The following is a 20,716-nucleotide window of genomic DNA, read 5'->3' as shown; positions in this document are numbered from 1 at the left end:
CTATACAACCAGTCCACAACCGAAAAGGCAACCCAGGTCTATAACAATCCCACCCACCCCCTTCACTCATCATTCCATCTGTTGCTGGCAGGAAACTCAAGGTCCCACTAGCAAGGAAAAATGGGAAGAAGAAGTCATTTGTGCCCTTTGCTGTAGCCACCCCCCACCCCACAAACACAAAAACACAGCCCATGAGCACTGCTGCTGCTGAAAGTATATTTATGTATTTTAGCTGCTCTTTACTGTCTGTTTTACACTGTGTTGCCAGAATGCAGAAGGCAAATTTCTATTTCATGTGATGTAATGGACAATAAAGTTTTCTTATCTTATGTTAAAAGTGGTACATCTGGGGGACCTGATGAATCATGTGACTACAGACCAACCACAGACTACTAAACCACTGATTTCAAAAGTTCTTGAAAAGAGAAATCAACTTTTAAACCAAAAACAATTTGGTATTTTAAAGGATTCAACTGAGATGGTTGTATGTTATCTTACAGAAACCATCAAAAGTAGTTTGGATGAAGGTAGTAGTGGGAGCAGTATTCTTAGATTTAAAAAGCCTTTGATTAATTGTGAACCATGAAATACTTCTAAATAGATTATCACACCTTTTATTCTCAACAAGCTGTAAACTGGTTCAGATCAGTAGTGTGTTAAAATTAACTATGAAAACATCACTACAAAATTGTCATGGACATGTGTTGAAAGTTCTACTATATGTGGCCGAGACAAACTCTATTCAAGCCTACTTCAAACTATTTTATTTAATTTTAATTTGTGACAAATTAACATAACTTAATGTCTTGCACCATTCCTGAGGAATTTACACAATTTGTGCAATGTGTACTGAACTAGAACTGAATGTTGTTGGGACTACATGTGGACCACAGTTTACCACATGTTTCAAGACTCCAAGAAACCTGAGCCCTGGGGGTTCGCACCCAAAGTGTGAAGCTCCACCCATGGATCCAGGTTATCAAAACTAGAGATTCCCCTCTTATCTCTCTTTTTTCTCCACGAGCTGCAGCAGGAGCAGCTCCTTGCTCTCTTTCACACCTCCAGCAGCTGCTGGAGCAGCTCTCTGCTCTCTTGTGTGGCCTGCTCACAGCAGACACACACTTTCTTCTTTACGGCAGAAGACGCGAGAGCCTGCCTAAGACTCAGAAACTAAGTTTCCTTGTGCCAGCAGCTAACACACAAGTCTGCTGGCCAGTTTAACAAGTACAGGAGCCGCGAAATGGAGTTAGCTTGCCGCTAACTCTACACCAAGGAGTGACCTGGGCCCTCTGCACGACTTGAGTGCTGTCTGCCCAGCAACGCCTGCATCTTTCAGCTTCAGAGCCAAAGCCTTCTCAGCCTGACTCACCCACGGATTCACCGGCTACAAAGCAGGACACCACAAAGCATCTCTTCCCTCATGGACTGGTAACAACTGGGCATAGCCTAGCAACACAGTGAAGCATAGTACGGCTAAGCAAGAATGTTTAACTCAAACAATGTACTGTACGTGTATTGATTTGGTTAAGGTTATACATTGAACTGTTGTTGTGATGTCCTTGTTGCTTATAGTCAGGCTACTGCATAGCCACACCGCTAGGTTAACGATAGCATGCTTAACACATGTTACATCCAGTAACTAGGCCTTGCATGCAACTAACCTCACCTTAACCTGGCACCTTGATCCTACACCATTTGGCCTTGAATAGAGAACCACACAGTTAAGAGGTTAAAACCTAGTTTGGCAAACTTTGGTTCAGGCAGCACATGTGGTTCAAGACACCACATGGTCTGGCCTTTTATCCCTGTAGTTCCCTTTATCAGCCAACGTGTCGGCATGCCATGTGCTCAGTCACCAGGTGACTGCAGCCATCTTGCTATTGTCTTCCCTACACACACACACACACACACACACACACACACTCACACATTCACACTTGTATATAGGTACACTTAGCTAGATTAGTATTGTGTGTTGCTTTTACCCTTTTGTTAAATAAATGCTTTTGGATATACCTGTTGTCTGTTTTAATGTTGCACAAGAATGAGTTTTGCCAACCTCTGCTCTGTAAAGAACTCCAAATCCTTCAACCTTTACTAGCTATTGATATGGTGATTTTGTTTATAGTTATTAAATTAATTATTAATCAAAGTCCCAAATTCATAGATTAGTACACTTTGAGACTGAATTGGCTATCTTTTTCCCTGAGTCCAGGGTGGTGCCCCGTTATTATTAATTCTTATTAATAATTTTATTGATTTTAATAATTAACAATTATCTTTGATAATCATTAATTATTGCTGATAGCCAAACTTGTAGCCACGGCCCAACAATGTTCAAGGATGAATTTGGCTCCCTAAGCAAGACTAGGATAGTCGTGTGTGTAGATTTTGGGAACTATGTTCGATACCTAGGTCAGAGGTAGATGGCAGCCGTCTGTCGGTGCCTTATCCACACTGGTGGGGGTATTGATTATCTGTAGTCAGAAACCATTTCACATGGACTGTAGTTAAATACTTGTAAACTCTGTTCCCAGTGTCAAGAGTTGTTTAAAACCATTTTTATCTTAAGTTGTCTTGGAAAATATATTAGATTTTATATTTTAAAAAAACTTCAAATTTGAACATAAAAACAGTAGAAGCACAAAGAACTGAAAGTGAGATATTTGCAGGACTCACCTGTCTGTCTGTCAGTGGAGATCTCTGATACAAACTGTTTGCTTTAATGCCTCCTTCTGTGCAGCGTTCACAGGACAGGAAGAGCTGAATTTATGGTTACTGCATGATGGCTCAGTAAACACAAACACTGCTGTTCAGATGCTATTTCATTTCCTGTTTTTTGTTCATTGTTTGTTGGAGGACCACAAAAGAAATAGAGTAAGGTTTTACTGGGGCTGTTGCTGTGTCACTTAGCATCAAATTAGCTCGGCTGTGGTCAGTGGTGGAGTGGGAATAAAAATCAGCTGTTATTGTTATTATTGCTGCTTCAGTGTTGCTTCTCAAATGTGAATATTTTCTGGTTTCTTTAGTCCTTTATGACAGTAAACTGAATATCTGTGTGTTGTGGGAACTATGCCACCAACGTTCACGAATGATAACAACAAAATATGTTAATTATTAGAAAATGGAAGGATGGGGAGTGCACAGGATGCAGCGGGGGGGCACAGAGGTCATCTGGGGGGGCTTGGCCCCCAAATACCCATCCATAGTGCCGGGTCTGAGGTAACATACATAATATGATTAATGTAGTCACATCTGAATAAGTGACAGTATGTTCATGTATTGAATTGAGTCACGCTGTGATTGAGTTTACTGGAAACACTCAGTATTCACTTCAACTAGAGAACTGACTTCTCATCTAGCGCCATCATCAGGTCAAAACTTTAATGACAATCAGCAGCGACCACGTCATGAGGCTGAAGTACCTTAAAGTGCCTCAACAATGAACCCTCTTTCAAAGTCACTTAGATCTTTTCCTCTCGCCATCTTGACACAAAATCAGAATCAGCTGGGCCTGCTCAACATTTGTACACAAGCTACAGAGCATGATTGGATGTTAACTGCTTGATTGTACCACGCAGCGCACCTGCATTTGTTTCTCCACTCATTTATTCAGGTTTTTCCTTTAATTTGTATTTTGTATTTATAAAATGACAATAAATAACAAGTAATGAACAAGAAACAATAAGAATATATTTTTACATTTTTAAAATGTTAACACTCAGATAGATACTGGGATGTTGAGCTAAATGTTTTTTTTATTATGTGTGTGTGTGTGTGTGTGTGTGTGTGTGTGTGTGTGTGTGTGTGTGTGTTTACATATATAAATATATGGATATGTGTATAGAAATGTGTGTGTTTATGGGTGTGTATGACATGTTATTGAAAAGACAAATAAAGATGTTCAGACACATTCATATCTTTGTCAGCGTACAAAAGTTAATAAGTCTTTATTTTAGTGGAACACTGGTCTCCCTCAGGGTCAAACTACCACATTACTTTATTTGGCTGCCTACCTGTGCATCAAGAGCACCTATTTTGTTTCACATCACTGTCAGATCCAAGATCTCCGTTGGTTTTTTATCAGTTTGGTGCTAATTATTATCTAATTAGTCTAAATGTAGTTATTAGCCATGATTAGTCCAGTCAGAGTGGAAGTTAAATTGATTACAGGTGGGTTTGTCATCTATGAATCAGTGTTGGTGCAGCACCGTGTGACACCAGCAGAGGGTGGTGTGACTCTTATATTTAAATGTGTCCTGATATACTTGTACTTTACTTGAGTATTTCCATGTGATGCTACTTTCTATATTTCAGAGGGAAATATTGTACTTTCTACTCCACTACATTCATTTGACAGCTTTAGTTACTTTTCAGATGAAGATTTGACACAACGGATAATATAACAAGCTTTTAAAATACAACACATTGTTAAAGATGAAACCAGTGGTTTCCAACCTTTTTGGCTTTTGACGTCTTACAAAAAGCAGTGAGTAGTCGGGGTCACATTTCACATGTCTATGAGTTGTTAACAGCTCCACCAAATAGTGATTTTTCCCTCTAAACTTCTCACATGCTTTCATTTCAATAAATGTTCAAATGATCCAATATTTCAGCAAATATCAAAGATTAGAGAAAAAGTCGGAAAACTGAAAACAGATTTGTGTATCAGAACTTTGTTTTTTCTTCTTTCCTCTCCCATTAATCATCTCACCACCCCTCAGATTTATCTGCTGACCCTTTGGAGGGGCCCCACCCCTAGGTTGGGAACCACTGGACTAAACTAGCTAACTGTATATAAAGTAGTGTAAACTAGCTCCACCTCCAGCAGCTACAACAGTAACATGCTGCTCTAACACTGATGCTTCACTATTAATAATCTAATGATGTCATATATAATAATATATCAGTCAGAGGGACCAAACCACTACTTTTACTGCAATACTTTAACTACATCAAGCTCATAATACTTATGTACTTTTACTGCAATACTTTAACTACATCAAGCTCATAATACTTATGTACTTTTACTGCAATACTTTAACTACATCAAGCTCATAATACTTATGTACTTTTACTGCAATACTTTAACTACATCAAGCTCATAATACTTGTGTACTTTTACTGCAATACTTTAACTACATCTTTGTGTAGATTGATCAGTGTTGATTTTTTCTTATTTTAAAAATGTTTCCTCTTCAAATGCACAAGTTTATGGATCCTGTTTGCTCTAAATTTGGTTCATGACTGAGAGAGTTATTCAGTATTTTAACACATTGCTAAAGTGTGAAGTTATCACCTATGATCTAGACATTTTGTTCTTCCTGCTTGATGAAGAAATGAAACTCTGAAGGCTAAATTTGGACAGTAAAATTGTTCATCAATAGTTCAATAGTTCATGTTTACCAGAACAGGAGAGGAAACAGACCGGACATATTTAATCTTACTGATGACATCATTATACGGCTCAAAGGGTGAGACGGCGATGCTTTTATTGAGCCAAAATAGCACAAGATTCAGATCAACAACAAACTTGAAGAACTGTGAAGATCAGACAAACTTTACTGATAACAGATTAAAACACTGCAGCTACTGATTATTTATGTTTACCATCTGATGCTTTTTGGCCTCTTTTATTTCCTGTTCTCAAACATTTCTTGTCTGGTTCAGTCTCAGCTGCTTTCTAATAAACCCACAGTGTGCCTGTACTCTACCTGCCCAGAAAACTGATGCGTTTGTTGTCATAATTCATAGTAAATGACTTTAATTCAGAATATGAGTTGAGGTATGTAAAAAATGACTCTAGATGCATCTTGGACCCTTTAAACAAACAAAACACATCATCCAAATACCTCTTCTATAAGAATATATTCTCCTTGAAGCCATGATTAGAATAAACAAACTTCTCTTCAAATGAGACCAAATACAAGTTAGAGAATGAGGGTTAATGGTCAATTGATAAGAAAAAACTTTCTTTCTATCTTTATCCCAAGCAATCAGAAATGAAGGAAAATTCAATGACGTGCTCTCTAGAGAGATCAAAGAAATGGAAATGAAAAAATTCAACAGACAAGAAGGATGCGAGTGAGGGCAACATCTATTACTGGAGGAACCCTGAACAGAGCCCCAGAAGACGGCCTGCAGGACGTAAAAAAACTGACCAGCTGAACAGCCTCAAATTCCAGTTTTTTATCCAAACAAACCATAGACGAACCAGGCATGACAGTCAGAAGGAGTCAAGGCAGAGGAAAAGCTATACATGACACGGGAAGAAGAGAAAGACCCTGGACCTGCTCTGATCATCCCTTACTGTTAAAAAAAATTCTCACTTTTAGTCAGTTTTGCTGATTAAAGCAAATTTGCCAAAACATTGATCATTTTGACAGGAACATGAATGAAATGACAAATGACACAACAATTTTTAACAAAGAGGATACAAAAAAATCTGTCCTAAATGATGCAGCCACTATAATAAAAGACAGATCTAGGTCTGATCTTTTAAAATAAACCTACAGTGAAATCAAATGACTGTATAATATTTAGAGCAGAGTATTCTGAGAGTGCAGAACAGATAAAGGGAATAATAACAAAACACTGGCATACACTTGAATCTGATTTTCAACTCAATGGTGCATTCAAAGAACGACCTCTCATGGTATATAAAAGAGGTAAAAACCTGGTACATTCATATTTACCTCCTCTTCAATCACAACCAGCACGAGCTACTTTAACAACGACTGTATCCCTGAAGCCAACCGTCACTGTGGTCGTTGTAGTCAGTGTAATTATATTTACCGTTTTAACAGTTTTAAACATCCTAACACAGGTAAAGAGATCCCTATTAAAGAAGTTTTTTATGTCACACTAAGTCAGTCATTAATCTCATCACTAGGCCTTGTGTCGTATGTTGGAAAGATGAGTAAAGCACTGAAAACTCATATTGCTGAACATAGAAGCACTATTAGATGCAAAAACATGAATTATCCAGTAGCAGCACATTCTGTTGAATTTAATCATCATATTTCCTCTCTAGAATATATTTGTATTGAGAAAGTATTACTCCCTCCAAGGTACCTTGGATGTTTTACTTTCCAGGAGGGAACACTGTTGGATCCACCGTCTGAGAACCCTGTCACCTCATGGAGTAAATATAGATTATGACTTGAAGTGTTTTCTGTAATGTTCCTCTATTTAGTAGATATTTAGAATAAGTTGTTTATGATGTTTATTCACAGCTGTGGTTTAACTTTTTCTGTATATCTATTAGAAATCTATTCAACATAAATGTATTTTTTAACATATTTGAATGTGCTTAACCAAAGGGAATGTAAAATTTGAATCTCTATATGTGGTATGAAACATATTGGTTTTTGTCAGTTTATTTGAAGAGAATTGATTGGCTGTAGTTCCTGTCATTGTTTGTTAAAAGTTTTGATCTTCTGAAGGCCTTTTGATTGTTTTTCTCACCCTAATGGTGGAACATGATTATCTAATCACCATCAGCTGTGTTACTAGGGTGTAGCCTATATAACATACCCGTGCCTGTGTCCTAATATGATTGTTGAATTTGAAGAAGACCTGAGGGCCGAAACGTCATTCGAATAAGAGAGAAATATAAATGGAGCCAGAGTGTGTGTGCAACACTTTTTTCCTGCTCTCAAGAAGAAAAATACAGAAAATCACCAGAATGATCCTTTAAGTTACAGCCCATCGGTTTGTCTTGTTGAAGTGCTGGGCGATGCCTCATTGTTTGTGGCTCTCGGCTGCCCTTCACTGCGCCTCCTTGCCTTCTTGCTATGTGGACGGCTCAGCTGAGCCCGGAACACCTCACAAAAGATGAAGTAGATTAGTGGATCCAGGCAGATGTTGAGAACTGACAACAGGACGGTCGTCTCCTTCAGGTAGTACAACATCAGGCTCAAAGAGCACCACCTCCTCAGGAAGGTGTAGGGAAGGCGAACCAGGTGGTACGGCACGAAACAAATGCAGAAGACGCTGACCAGCACCAACATTTTCTTGCGTGACTTCATCAGCTTCTTGCAGCTGGAGGATGCCGGCTGCCTCTGCTGTGCCAGCAACACACTGCGGGAGGCGCTGTAGTAGAAGAAGACCATGGAGACGAAGACGAACAGGAAGGTGACAGCGGAGCAGGTGTGGATGATTTTGTAGAACACAACAGCCTGGGCACTTAGCAAGGCATCACAGGTGTCAGGGACATCGGTCAATTGTGGTTTGGTGAGGAGTACCAGGGTGACATAAGAGGTCATAATTGCCAGGAGGAAAACCCAGGTTACCGTGGAGATGATGCGGGCAGCCTTCACTGTCTGAAGGATGTGATTTCCTAAAGGATGGATGATCTTCAGATACCTGGAGAGAAGAGAGGCAGGCGTCAGCAGATTATTTCACTGATTAACAGTGATACAAAACATCAAACCACAGATTTCATGAGGAATGAAGATTCTAATATTAGTTCTAGAGGAAAGGACCAGCTCTTTACTCCTGCAATGATACGAGGACATGGAGAAAGCTCATGAACATTTCAGCTTGCAGGAGTTCCAATGTGCTTGTATTCTATGTCTGTGCATATGGGAAGATAAACTCATTTGAATTTGTATATTGTAAAATGTAACTTGTTTCAAATTAAGAATATGAGTGAAAGGGCTGCATTCATAGTTTAGGTTAAGTTAACAAATACAAATAGCTCTTCTAACGCAAACAAAAGTTATCTTGACTAAATTTTGCATGTTGTATAAACCCCTTGTCTTCATTCAGTGGATTCAGATCTGTTAATTTATTGAACTGCACAGGTTGTTGTTTGAAATTGTAAATGTAATTCAGATGAAATTCAGTTTTCATCTGTATTTTCTGAATTTAAAGTCAGTTTTTTATTTGACTGTAAGAACTTACAACTGTAGTTGCTGCTGTTGCTCTGTAGAGTCAGTATAAAGATAATGTGCAGGAATATAAAAACAGACAATAAGGCAATAAAATATTTATAAAAAGTGTTAACTGCACTGATAAACTGCATGGTGTGTTGGAGTCTAGGGTGGGGGATCTACCTGTTAGCAGCGATGTAGCCCATGAACAGGATGCTGGCATACATGTTGAGGTAAAAGGGGGAGACTCCAAAGGTGCAGTAGACCAGGCGGAAGGTGGCGGAGGTGCTGGTGTAGCTGATGATGCGGAAGGGGAGGTAAAGGCAGAGCAGGAAGTCGGAGACTGCCAGGTTCTTCAGGTAGACCATCATGGTTCTGGATACCTGCTGCTGAGCTGAGCAGAAGTAAACCTTCATGGTGAAGCTGTTGAGGACCAAACCCACCTGGAGAGGAAACAGGAGGAACTCAGGACAGGTTTTTAAGAGATTAACATGTGTGTTGATTAGCATACAGAGGAGGAGGGAATGTGACTGTAATGTGAATATTAGACACTCACCAGAAACACCAGACTGTAGACCAGCATGAAGAAGAGGTGGGCTGATGTGTCGACCTGATCACAGTGAGTCATATTATCATCATTGTTGGTTTGGTTGATGACTGAGGTCACTCGCTCTGTTACCAGGTCACCCATGTTTGTGGAGGTTCTAAGAAGGGTGAACACAATTATATCATCTTTATAGTGTTAAATATAGTTTGACACATTAACTATGTATCCTACTGCACCATCAGCTGACTTTATCATTACACATGTAAGACAGGAAGAAGCCTTTTGGATTAAATCTAAAGTGAGTCCAGGTGCCCTTTGTTAAGCATGTCTTTCAGCAGTCAGGTGTCCATATGAACAGTGAAAGAGGTTTTCCTCGCTGTAATCATTCCTCCTGTTCATACTGGATATTAAAAGATCCCCTTCAAATGTGCTTTCAATGTAAGTGATGGAGGCCAAAATCCACAGTGTGTCCACACAGTCATTTAAAAGTTGATGTGAAGCTTATATGAGGCTTCAGCAGTCTGAGTTAGTCATATCAAGTGGATATCTGCTGTAAGTGCTGTTGCATAAATGCACCATGTTCATGATGCATAAGTGATAATTGATTCATATTTGATTACATTATTTAATACAATAAATAAATAAATAATTGATTTGATTGAAAATATTTGATGTAAAGTTAAAATTTAAATCTGATGTGATTAAACAGATTTGTCTTGTACAGTATAGGAATATACTGATGTATAACAGGTAGCAAATGAACATAGGTGACTGAAAGGGTTGTAACCACTAGTGCTGTAGCGGAGTGAGTGGTGGGCAGACGGGTGGCTGCCCCGGGTCCAGTTACAAAGGGGCCCACCTTGGGCCCAGTCTGCCTGCCTGAACATGCATTTTGTTGTTTAGTTGAATATTAATATTACATTAGTAATATTATAAAATAATATTATATTAATAAGTCTGTTTGTGTGTCTTGATCGTGACAAAAAATAAAAAGTCCTCAGAGTCTGTCTTCTGCAGAGTAGAGATGAGCCCCCACCTCAGCCAAGGGGTTCTCATCTTGTGTCTGGACATGAAGTGTGTCAGACGCATTTTTCACGTGCACATCTCATGCAAATGATATGTTGCATGTGTTGCATGTGACGTGCCCGTGAAAAACACATCTGACACGCAGTATGATACGTGCATTGTTTCTTTTTGATAAGAACATAAATATGCTGTCTAAATGCCATCCTGGAGTTTCCTAATTGAATAGAGTTGCCAGAATCCTCGACTGCCTATGCCCCATCATCACAGGTGTTTCCACCACCATCTCCGCATGTTAGTGAAAATCAAGCTAATGCTAGCATGGGCTCCACGTGGGACGTGGGTTCTGTTGGTGGGACAGAAGGGGCTATAACTGAAGGACAAGGCTGCCAGTTTCACCCAGGTGAAAGTCAGTCATGTTCTCAAGTATGTATTTCCATTCCCATCTTTTCTTCATCAATCTCATCCACCGCGACTGCCTCGTTGACTTCAGTAGACCTTTCAGCTATAGATGAACCAGCAACACAGCCCAAACTCAAACAGTACCCCATCTCAGTTTTTGGACATGAGGCCAGGAGCTTCTCCTTATATTGGTATAGGAAGTACGCATTTTTACATTACAGACGTAGCAAGGATGCAGTATTTTGTAAAATGTGTCAGCAGTTTGGTGAGATAGGCGGGGAAGAGTAATTTAGACGTCATGGATATAAGGATTAGAGACACATGAACACAGCTTGTTATAAACATGAAACCAGCAGAGCTCATCAGATAGCTGTGGAGAAATACAATAACTACAGAGAAGGCGACAAGTCCAGACATGGCACAATCATTCACAATCAGCTTGTCAACACAGAAGGCCGACAAAGTGAGATAATAGAAAGAAACCGGGAGCATATAAAAGTTATAGTTGACATTGTGCTCACATGTGCAAAGCATGAGTTACCTTTATGTGGATACCAGGAAAATTAAGAGGCACAAAATGCTGGTGGTCGGCGGGCCCACAGGGGATAGCAGCTCCAAAGGGGACGGCAAGCGGACGACTGATGAGCCCCCACCAAGGAAAGACACACTTTAACTTAATACTTCTAGATATAACGTTACCAGAATTTTCATAGACATATCTGACAATTATGTTTCTGTGGCTTTGTTAGCCAGGCTAAGATGGTGTCTGTTGTTTGGTCCTCTAATTTGGTACAGATGTAAATATTTCAACAACTACTGGATGGATTGCCATAAAAAGATATGTTTCTTATATTAAAAACACAGTGCAACACTTGTAAGGCCAATAGCTCACTAGGTAAATTGATCTCTGACTATCTTGTCCTGAACACCGGCGTTCCACAGGAGTGCATTTTATCTCCCCTTCTGTTCTCCATATATACAAATGAAGTAAAATGTTCATTTGGGCTGGATAAGATCATTGGAAATAAACAATTGCAACTCCAGAACTTATACAACCAGTCCACAACCAAAAAGGCAACCCAAGTCTATAACAATCCCACCCACCCCCTTCACTCATCATTCCATCTGTTGCTGGCAGGAAACTCAAGGTCCCATTAGCCAGGAAAAATGGGAAGAAGAAGTCATTTGTGCCCTTTGCTGTAGCCACCCCCCACCCCCACAAACACAAAAACACAGCCCATGAGCACTGCTGCTGCTGAAAGTATATTTATGTATTTTAGCTGCTCTTTACTGTCAGTTTTACACTGTGTTGCCAGAATGCAGAAGGCAAATTTCTATTTCATGTGATGTAATGGACAATAAAGTTTTCTTATCTTATGTTAAAAGTGGTACATCTGGGGGACCTGATGAATCATGTGACTACAGACCAACTACAGACTACTAAACCACTGATTTCAAAAGTTCTTGAAAAGAGAAATCAACTTTTAAACCCAAAACAATTTGGTATTTTAAAGGATTCAACTGAGATGGTTGTATGTTATCTTACAGAAACCATCAAAAGTAGTTTGGATGAAGGTAGTAGTGGGAGCAGTATTCTTAGATTTAAAAAGCCTTTGATTAATTGTGAACCATGAAATACTTCTAAATAGATTATCACACCTTTTATTCTCAACAAGCTGTAAGCTGGTTCAGATCAGTAGTGTGTTCAAATTAACTATGAAAACATCACTACAAAATTGTCATGGACATGTGTTGAAAGTTCTACTATATGTGGTCGAGACAAACTCTATTCAAGCCTTCTTCAAACTATTTTATTTAATTTTAATTTGTGACAAATTAACATAACTTAATGTCTTGCACCATTCCTGAGGAATTTACACAATTTGTGTAATGTGTACTGAACTAGAACTGAATGTTCAAGGATGAATTTGGTTCCCTAAGCAAGACTAGGATAGTCGTGTGTGTAGATTTTGGGAACGATGTTCGATACCTAGGTCAGAGGTAGATGGCAGCCGTCTGTCGGTGCCTTATCCACACTGGCGGGGGTATCGATTATCTGTAGTCAGAAACCATTTCACATGGACTGTAGTTAACTACTTGTAAACTCTGTTCCCAGTGTCAAGAGTTGTTTAAAACCATTTTTATCTTAAGTTGTCTTGGAAAATATATTAGATTTTATATTTTCAAAAAACTTCAAATTTGAACATAAAAACAGTAGAAGCACAAATAACTGAAAGTGAGATATTTGCAGCACTCACCTGTCTGTCTGTCAGTGGAGATCTCTGATACAAACTGTTTGCTTTAATGCCTCCTTCTGTGCAGCGTTCACAGGACAGGAAGAGCTGAATTTATGGTTACTGCATGATGGCTCAGTAAACACAAACACTGCTGTTCAGATGCTATTTCATTTCCTGTTTTTTGTTCATTGTTTGTTGGAGGACCACAAAAGAAATAGAGTTAGGTTTTACTGGGGCTGTTGCTGTGTCACTAAAAAAAATCAGCTGGGTCTTTAGACTCAGACTGGCCCGCCAAAATCCACCTGCAGACACATACGACCTATAACACTAGAATCATGTCATAAACAGAGATCCATTTAAATGCACAATATGTAATTTCAGGTGCTAGGGGTCTCAATCAAAACAATAACAAAAGACAGAGGGTGATGATGGTGTGAAGTAGTGTGGGATCATGGGAGTTGTTGTCTTCATTGTTTAACAACCAGTTTCTTCAGGTTAGGATTACTCCAGTGTTCATGGTTGAGGATGTTTTTACCAGGAGCCGAATTATCCACAGAGGTCTTCTCCTCTCCAAAACAAACAGACCCGCTGATTAAAACAGGTAAAAACACTGAATAAAGCAGTTTCACGTTAAAAATTTGTGTTTGTCTGACATTGTTCAGCGGGCACCGGACATCTGGTAGGGGCTGCTAGCTGAGCTGCTGCTGACGTTTGCTCAGCTTGTTTCTCTGATAACTTAAGATCCAGATGTTCAGCAGGTTTCTACCAGGAGCTGAATTATCCGCAGAGGTCTCCTCCTCTCCAACTACAAATGTACATAGGGATTAAAACAGTAAAAATATGGAATAAAGCTATTTCACATAAAAATCAGTGTTTCTCTGACGATGTTCGACGAGCACCGAACTTTGTGGAGGGGCTTCTAGCCAGGCTGCTGCTAACGTTTGTTTAGCTTGTTTCTCTGATAACTTAAGATCCAGACGTTTGATGACAAAAATCCTTCATCCAATTAAAAGATGTAGTTAAAGACGACCAAGATCTAAAAGGTTTATCATAAAAATGTGGCTTAAAACTGAATAAAAGTCAATTTATACCAGTTTCTGTTGAACAACCACAATACCGACATATTATCTTGTATGCATATACTCTTTGGTAGACACAATCATGGTGGACAAACACAGTGCCACCGTATGTATCTTGTGCGTGTTTACTCTTTGGTAGAGGAGGTATGACACCATTGACAGGCGACCAAATGAAACGGTCAGTTACTTTGATTAAAATTACAGATTTCTCTGGGTTTGAAAACTGTTGGAAACATTTTGGATAATGTAAGTACACAACTCCACAAAACATATAACCTAGGTCTAGTTGTTTTTAGACACTTTAATGTGGAATAATTACAGATTATATCTTTAATTGTAATGATTTATAGACCAATACATGGAAAGGAAACTCCTTCACAATGGTTTGTAATGTAATTTAATCATATTTATATAACATTATAATTGTAACAGTAAACTGAATATCTGTGTGTTGTGGGAACTATGCCACCAACGTTCACGAATGATAACAATAAAATATGTTAATAATTAGAAAATGGAAGGATGGGGAGTGCACAGGATGCAGCGGGTGGGGGGGGGGCACAGAGGTCATATACCCATCCATTGTGCCGGGTCTGAGGTAACATACATAATATGATTAATGTAGTCACATCTGAATAAGTGACAGTATGTTCATGTATTGAACTGAGTCACGCTGTGATTGAGTTTACTGGAAACACTCAGTATTCACTTCAACTAGAGAACTGATTTCTCATCTAGCGCCATCATCAGGTCAAAACTTTAATGACAATCAGCAGCGACCACGTCATGAGGCTGAAGTACCTTAAAGTGCCTCAACAATGAACCCTCTTTCAAAGTCACTTAGATCTTTTCCTCTCGCCATCTTGACACAAAATCAGAATCAGCTGGGCCTGCTCAACATTTGTACACAAGCTACAGAGCATGATTGGATGTTAACTGCTTGATTGTACCACGCAGCGCACCTGCATTTGTTTCTCCACTCATTTATTCAGGTTTTTCCTTTAATTTGTATTTTGTATTTATAAAATGACAATAAATAACAAGTAATGAACAAGAAACAATAAGAATATATTTTTACATTTTTAAAATATTAACAGATACTGGGATGTTGAGCGAAATGTTTTTTTTATTGTGTGTGTGTGTGTGTGTGTGTGTGTGTGTGTGTGTGTGTGTGTGTGTGTGTGTTTACATATATAAATATATGGATATGTGTATAGACACATTCAGACACATTCATATCTTTGTCAGCGTGCAAAAGTTAATAAGTCTTTATTTTAGTGGAACACTGGTCTCCCTCAAGGTCAAACTACCACATTACTTTATTTGGCTGCCTACCTGTGCATCAAGAGCACCTATTTTGTTTCACATCACTGTCAGATCCAAGATCTCCGCTGGTTTTTTATCAGTTTGGTGCTAATTATTATCTAATTTGTCTAAATGTAGTTATTAGCCATGATTAGTCCAGTCAGAGTGGAAGTTAAATTGATTACAGGTGGGTTTGTCATCTATGAATCAGTGTTGGTGCAGCACCGTGTGACACCAGCAGAGGGTGGTGTGACTCTTATATTTAAATGTGTCCTGATATACTTGTACTTTACTTGAGTATTTCCATGTGATGCTACTTTCTACATTTCAGAGGGAAATATTGTACTTTCTACTCCACTACATTTATTTGACAGCTTTAGTTACTTTTCAGATGAAGATTTGACACAATGGATAATATAACAAGCTTTTAAAATACAACACATTGTTAAAGATGAAACCAGTGGTTTCCAACCTTTTTGGTTTTGATGACTTACAAAAAGCAGTGTGTAGTCGGGGTCACATTTCACATGTCTATGAGTTGTTAACAGCTCCACCAAATAGTGATTTTTCCCTCTAAACTTCTCACATGCTTTCATTTCAATAAATGTTCAAATGATCCAATATTTCAGCAAAAATCAAAGATTAGAGAAAAAGTCGGAAAACTGAAAACAGATTTGTGTATCAGAACTTTGTTTTTTCTTCTTTCCTCTCCCATTAATCATCTCACCACCCCTCAGATTTATCTGCTGACCCTTTGGAGGGGCCCCACCCCTAGGTTGGGAACCACTGGACTAAACTAGCTAACTGTATATAAAGTAGTGTAAACTAGCTCCACCTCCAGCAGCTACAACAGTAACATGCTGCTCTAACACTGATGCTTCACTATTAATAATCTAATGATGTCATATATAATAATATATCAGTCAGAGGGACCAAACCACTACTTTTACTGCAATACTTTAACTACATTAAGCTCATAATACTTATGTACTTTTACTGCAATACTTTAACTACATCAAGCTCATAATACTTATGTACTTTTGCTGTAGTAGGACTTTTCATGGAGGACTTTTACTTGTAATGTAGTATTTTTATTTTGCTGTATTGGTACTTTTATTGCAGATTTGAGTACTTCTTGCACCATTGTTCATGTTCATTGTTACTGATCAATCTTTGTGTAGATTGATCAGTGTTGATTTTTTCTTATTTTAAAAGTGTTTCCTCTTCAAATGCACAAGTTTATGGATCCTGTTTGCTCTAAATGTGGTTCATGACTGAGAGAGTTATTTGGTATTTTAACACGTTGCTAAAGTGTGAAGTTATCACCTATGATCTAGACATTTCGTTCTTCCTGCTTGATGAAGAAATGAAACTCTGAAGGCTAAATTTGGACAGTAAAATTGGTTCATGTTCACCAGAACAGGAGAGGAAACAGACCGGACATATTTAATCTTACTGATGACATCATTATACAGCTGAAAGGGTTAGACGGCGATGCTTTTATTGAGCCAAAATAGCACAAGATTCAGATCAACAACAAACTTGAAGAACTGTGAGGATCAGACAAACTTTACTGATAACAGATTAAAACACTGCAGCTACTGATTATTTATGTTTACCATCTGATGCTTTTTGGCCTCTTTTACTTCCTGTTCTCAAACATTTTTTGTCTGGTTCAGTCTCAGCTGTTTTCTAATAAACCCACAGTGTGCCTGTACTCTACCTGCCCAGAAAACTGATGCGTTTGTTGTCATAATTCATAGTAAATGACTTCAATTCAGAACATGAGTTGAGGTATGTAAAAAATGACTCTAGATGCATCTTGGACCCTTTAAACAAACAAAACACATCATCCAAATACCTCTTCTATAAGAATATATTCTCCTTGAAGCCATGATTAGAATAAACAAACTTCTCTTCAAATGAGCCCAAATACAAGTTAGAGAATGAGGGTTAATGGTCAATTGATAAGAAAAAACTTTCTTTCTATCTTTATCCCAAGCAATCAGAAATGAAGGAAAATTCAATGACGTGCTCTCTAGAGAGATCAAAGAAATGGAAATGAAAAAATTCAAAAGAGACAAGAAGGATGCCAGTGAGGGCAACATCTATTACTGGAGGAACCCTGAACAGAGCCCCAGAAGACGGCCTGCAGGACGTAAAAAAACTGACCAGCTGAACAGCCTCAAATTCCAGTTTTTTATCCAAACAAGCCATAGACGAACCAGGCATGACAGTCAGAAGAAGGAGTCAAGGCAGAGGAAAAGCTATACATGACACGGGAAGAAGAGAAAGACCCTGGACCTGCTCTGATCATCCCTTACTGTTAAAAAAAATTCTCCCTTTTAGTCAGTTTTGCTGATTAAAGCGAATTTGCCAGAAAATTGATCATTTTGACAGGAACATGAATGAAATGACAAATGACACAACAATTTTTAACAAAGAGGATACAAAAAATCTGTCAAAGAACAACCTCTCATGGTATATAAGTAGGTATGTACGTATATATGTAAAGAGAGTTTTTTATGTCACACTAAATCAGTCATTTATCTCATCATTAGGCCTTGTGTCGTATGTTGGAAAGATGAGTAAAGCACTGAAAACTCATATTGCTGAACATAGAAGCACTATTAGATGCAAAAACATGAATTATCCAGTAGCAGCACATTCTGTTGAATTTAATCATCATATTTCCTCTCTAGAATATATTTGTATTGAGAAAGTATTACTCCCTCCAAGGTACCTTGGATGTTTTACTTTCCAGGAGGGAACACTGTTGGATCCACCGTCTGAGAACCCTGTCACCTCATGGAGTAAATATAGATTATGACTTGAAGTGTTTTCTGTAATGTTCCTCTATTTAGTAGATATTTAGAATAAGTTGTTTATGATGTTTATTCACAGCTGAGGTTTAACTTTTTCTATATATCTATTAGAAATCTATTCAACATAAATGTATTTTTTAACATATTTGAATGTGCTTAACCAAAGGGAATGTAAAATTTGAATCTCTATATGTGGTATGAAACATATTGGTTTTTGTCAGTTTATTTGAAGAGAATTGATTGGCTGTAGTTCCTGTCACTGTTTGTTAAAAGTTTTGATCTTCTGAAGGCCTTTTGATTGTTTTTCTCCCCCTAATGGTGGAACATGATTATCTAATCACCATCAGCTGTGTTACTAGGGTGTGGCCTATATAACATACCCGTACCTGTCCTAATATGATTGTTGAATTTGAAGAAGACCTGAGGGCCGAAACGTTATTCGAATAAGAGAGAAATACAAATGGAGCCAGAGTGTGTGTGCAACACTTTTTTCCTGCTCTCAAGAAGAAAAATACAGAAAATCACCAGACTGATCCTTTAAGTTACAGCCCATCGGTTTGTCTTGTTGAAGTGTTAAACGATGCCTCACTGTTTGTGGCTCTCGGCTGCCCTTCACTGCGCCTCCTTGCCTTCTTGCTATGTGGACGGCTCAGCTGAGCCCGGAACGCCTCACAAAAGATGAAGTAGATTAGTGGATCCAGGCAGATGTTGAGAACTGACAACAGGACAGTCGTCTCCTTCAGGTAGTACAACACTTGGCTCAAAGAGCACCACCTCCTCAGGAAGGTGTAGGGAAGACTAACCAAGTGGTACGGCACGAAACAAATGCAGAAGACGCTGACCAGCACCAACATTTTCTTGCGTGACTTCATGAGCTTCTTGCAGCTGGAGGATGCCGGCTGCCTCTGCTGTGCCAGCAACACACTGCGGGAGGCGCTGTAGTAGAAGAAGACCATGGAGACGAAGACGAACAGGAAGACGGCAGCAGAGCAGGTTTGGATGATTTTGTAGAACACAATGACCTGGGTGCTTCGCAAGGCATCACAGGTGTCAGGGACATTGGTCAGAGTTTCCTGTGTGAGTAGTGACAAGGTGACGTAGGTGATCACTATGGCCAGCTGGAAAACCCAGGTTACCGTGGAGATGATGCGGGCAGCCTGCACTGTCTGAAGGATGTGATTTCCTAAAGGATGGATGATCTTCAGATACCTGGAGAGAAGAGAGGCAGGCGTCAGCAGATTATTTCACTGATTAACAGTGATACAAATCATCAAACCACAGATTTCATGAGGAATGAAGATTCTAATATTAGTTCTAGAGGAGAGGACCAGCTCTTTACTCCTGCAATGATACGAGGACATGGAGAAAGCTCACGAACATTTCAGCTTGCAGGAGTTCCAATGTGCTTGTATTCTATGTCTGTGCATATGGGAAGATAAACTCACTTGAACTTGTATATTGTAAAATGTAACTTGTTTCAAATTAAGAATATGAGTGAAAGGGCTGCATTCATAGTTTAGGTTAAGTTAACAAATACAAATAGCTCTTCTAACGCAAACAAAAGTTATCTTGACTAAATTTTGCATGTTGTATAAACCCCTGGTCTTCATTCAGTGGATTCAGATCTGTTAATTTATTGAACTGCACAGGTTGTTGTTTGAAATTTTAAATGTAATTCAGATGAAATTCAGTTTTCATCTGTATTTTCTGAATTTGAAGTCAGTTTTTTATTTGACTGTAAGAACTTACAGCTGTAGTTGCTGCTGTTGCTCTGTAGAGTCAGTATAAAGATAATGTGCAGGAATATAAAAACAGACAATAAAGCAATAAAATATTTATAAAAAGTATTAACTGTGCTGATAAACTGCATGGTTTGTTGGAGTCTAGGGTGGGGGATCTACCTGTTAGCAGCGATGTAGCCCATGAACAGGATGCTGACGTACATGTTGAGGTACAATCCAAAGACCGCAAAGTTGCAGTAGATCACGTGGAAGGTGATGGAGTTGCTGATGTACTTTATGATGCGGAAGGGGAGATAGAGGCAGAGCAGGAAGTCAGCGGCTGCCAGGTTCTTCAGGTAGATCATCATGATCCTGGATACCTGCTGCTGAGCTGAGCAGAAGTAAACCTTCATGGTGAAGCTGTTGAGGACCAAACCCACCTGGAGAGGAAACAAGAGGAACTCACGACAGGTTTTTAAGAGATTAACATGTGTGCTGATTAGTATACGGAGGAGGAGGGAATGTGACTGTAATGTGAATATTAGACACTCACCAGAAACACAAGACTGTAGACCGGCATGAAGAAGAGGTGGGCTGATGTGTCGACCTGATCACAGTGAGTCATATTATCATCATTGTTGGTCTGGTTGGTGACTGAGGTCACTCCTTCTCCTACCAGGTCACCCATGTTTGTGGAGGTT

General features: G+C 39.0%; 2 protein-coding genes across 2 annotated transcripts; both read right to left on the bottom strand.

Annotated features, from left to right (window-relative positions):
• Nucleotides 1-7,403: 7,403 nt before the first annotated feature.
• Nucleotides 7,404-9,489, bottom strand: LOC122984549 (P2Y purinoceptor 14-like). Its single transcript, XM_044355068.1, has 3 exons — nucleotides 9,433-9,489; nucleotides 9,060-9,319; nucleotides 7,404-8,367 (listed from the first exon to the last, which is right to left on the bottom strand). Exons 1-3 carry the CDS (start codon nucleotides 9,457-9,459, stop codon nucleotides 7,701-7,703), a joined length of 954 nt encoding a protein of 317 aa, XP_044211003.1. The 5' UTR covers nucleotides 9,460-9,489; the 3' UTR covers nucleotides 7,404-7,700.
• A 9,347-nt stretch (nucleotides 9,490-18,836) lies between these two features.
• On the bottom strand, nucleotides 18,837-20,716 carry LOC122984170 (P2Y purinoceptor 14-like). Its single transcript, XM_044354498.1, has 3 exons — nucleotides 20,569-20,716; nucleotides 20,196-20,455; nucleotides 18,837-19,503 (listed from the first exon to the last, which is right to left on the bottom strand). Exons 1-3 carry the CDS (start codon nucleotides 20,701-20,703, stop codon nucleotides 18,837-18,839), a joined length of 1,062 nt encoding a protein of 353 aa, XP_044210433.1. The 5' UTR covers nucleotides 20,704-20,716.

This window comes from Thunnus albacares, chromosome 6, assembly GCF_914725855.1.
Source record: "Thunnus albacares chromosome 6, fThuAlb1.1, whole genome shotgun sequence".
In the NCBI taxonomy this organism is placed as follows: domain Eukaryota; kingdom Metazoa; phylum Chordata; class Actinopteri; order Scombriformes; family Scombridae; genus Thunnus; species Thunnus albacares.
The sequence above is the reverse complement of the archived record's forward strand: the minus strand, read 5'-3'. Positions and strand labels throughout refer to the sequence as shown.

Excerpts from the sequence above, each read along its gene's own strand:
- LOC122984170 (XM_044354498.1), bottom strand. The coding sequence starts at position 20,703 with ATGGGTGACCTGGTAGGAGAAGGAGTGACCTCAGTCACCAACCAGACC. Across the intron at positions 20,456-20,568 it reads TCTACAGTCTTGTGTTTCTG|GTGGGTTTGGTCCTCAACAG; the intron begins GTGAGTGTCTAA and ends TTTCCTCTCCAG. Across the intron at positions 19,504-20,195 it reads GGCTACATCGCTGCTAACAG|GTATCTGAAGATCATCCATC; the intron begins GTAGATCCCCCA and ends TCTTCTCTCCAG.
- LOC122984549 (XM_044355068.1), bottom strand. The coding sequence starts at position 9,459 with ATGCTGGTCTACAGTCTGGTGTTTCTG. Across the intron at positions 9,320-9,432 it reads TCTACAGTCTGGTGTTTCTG|GTGGGTTTGGTCCTCAACAG; the intron begins GTGAGTGTCTAA and ends TTTCCTCTCCAG. Across the intron at positions 8,368-9,059 it reads GGCTACATCGCTGCTAACAG|GTATCTGAAGATCATCCATC; the intron begins GTAGATCCCCCA and ends TCTTCTCTCCAG.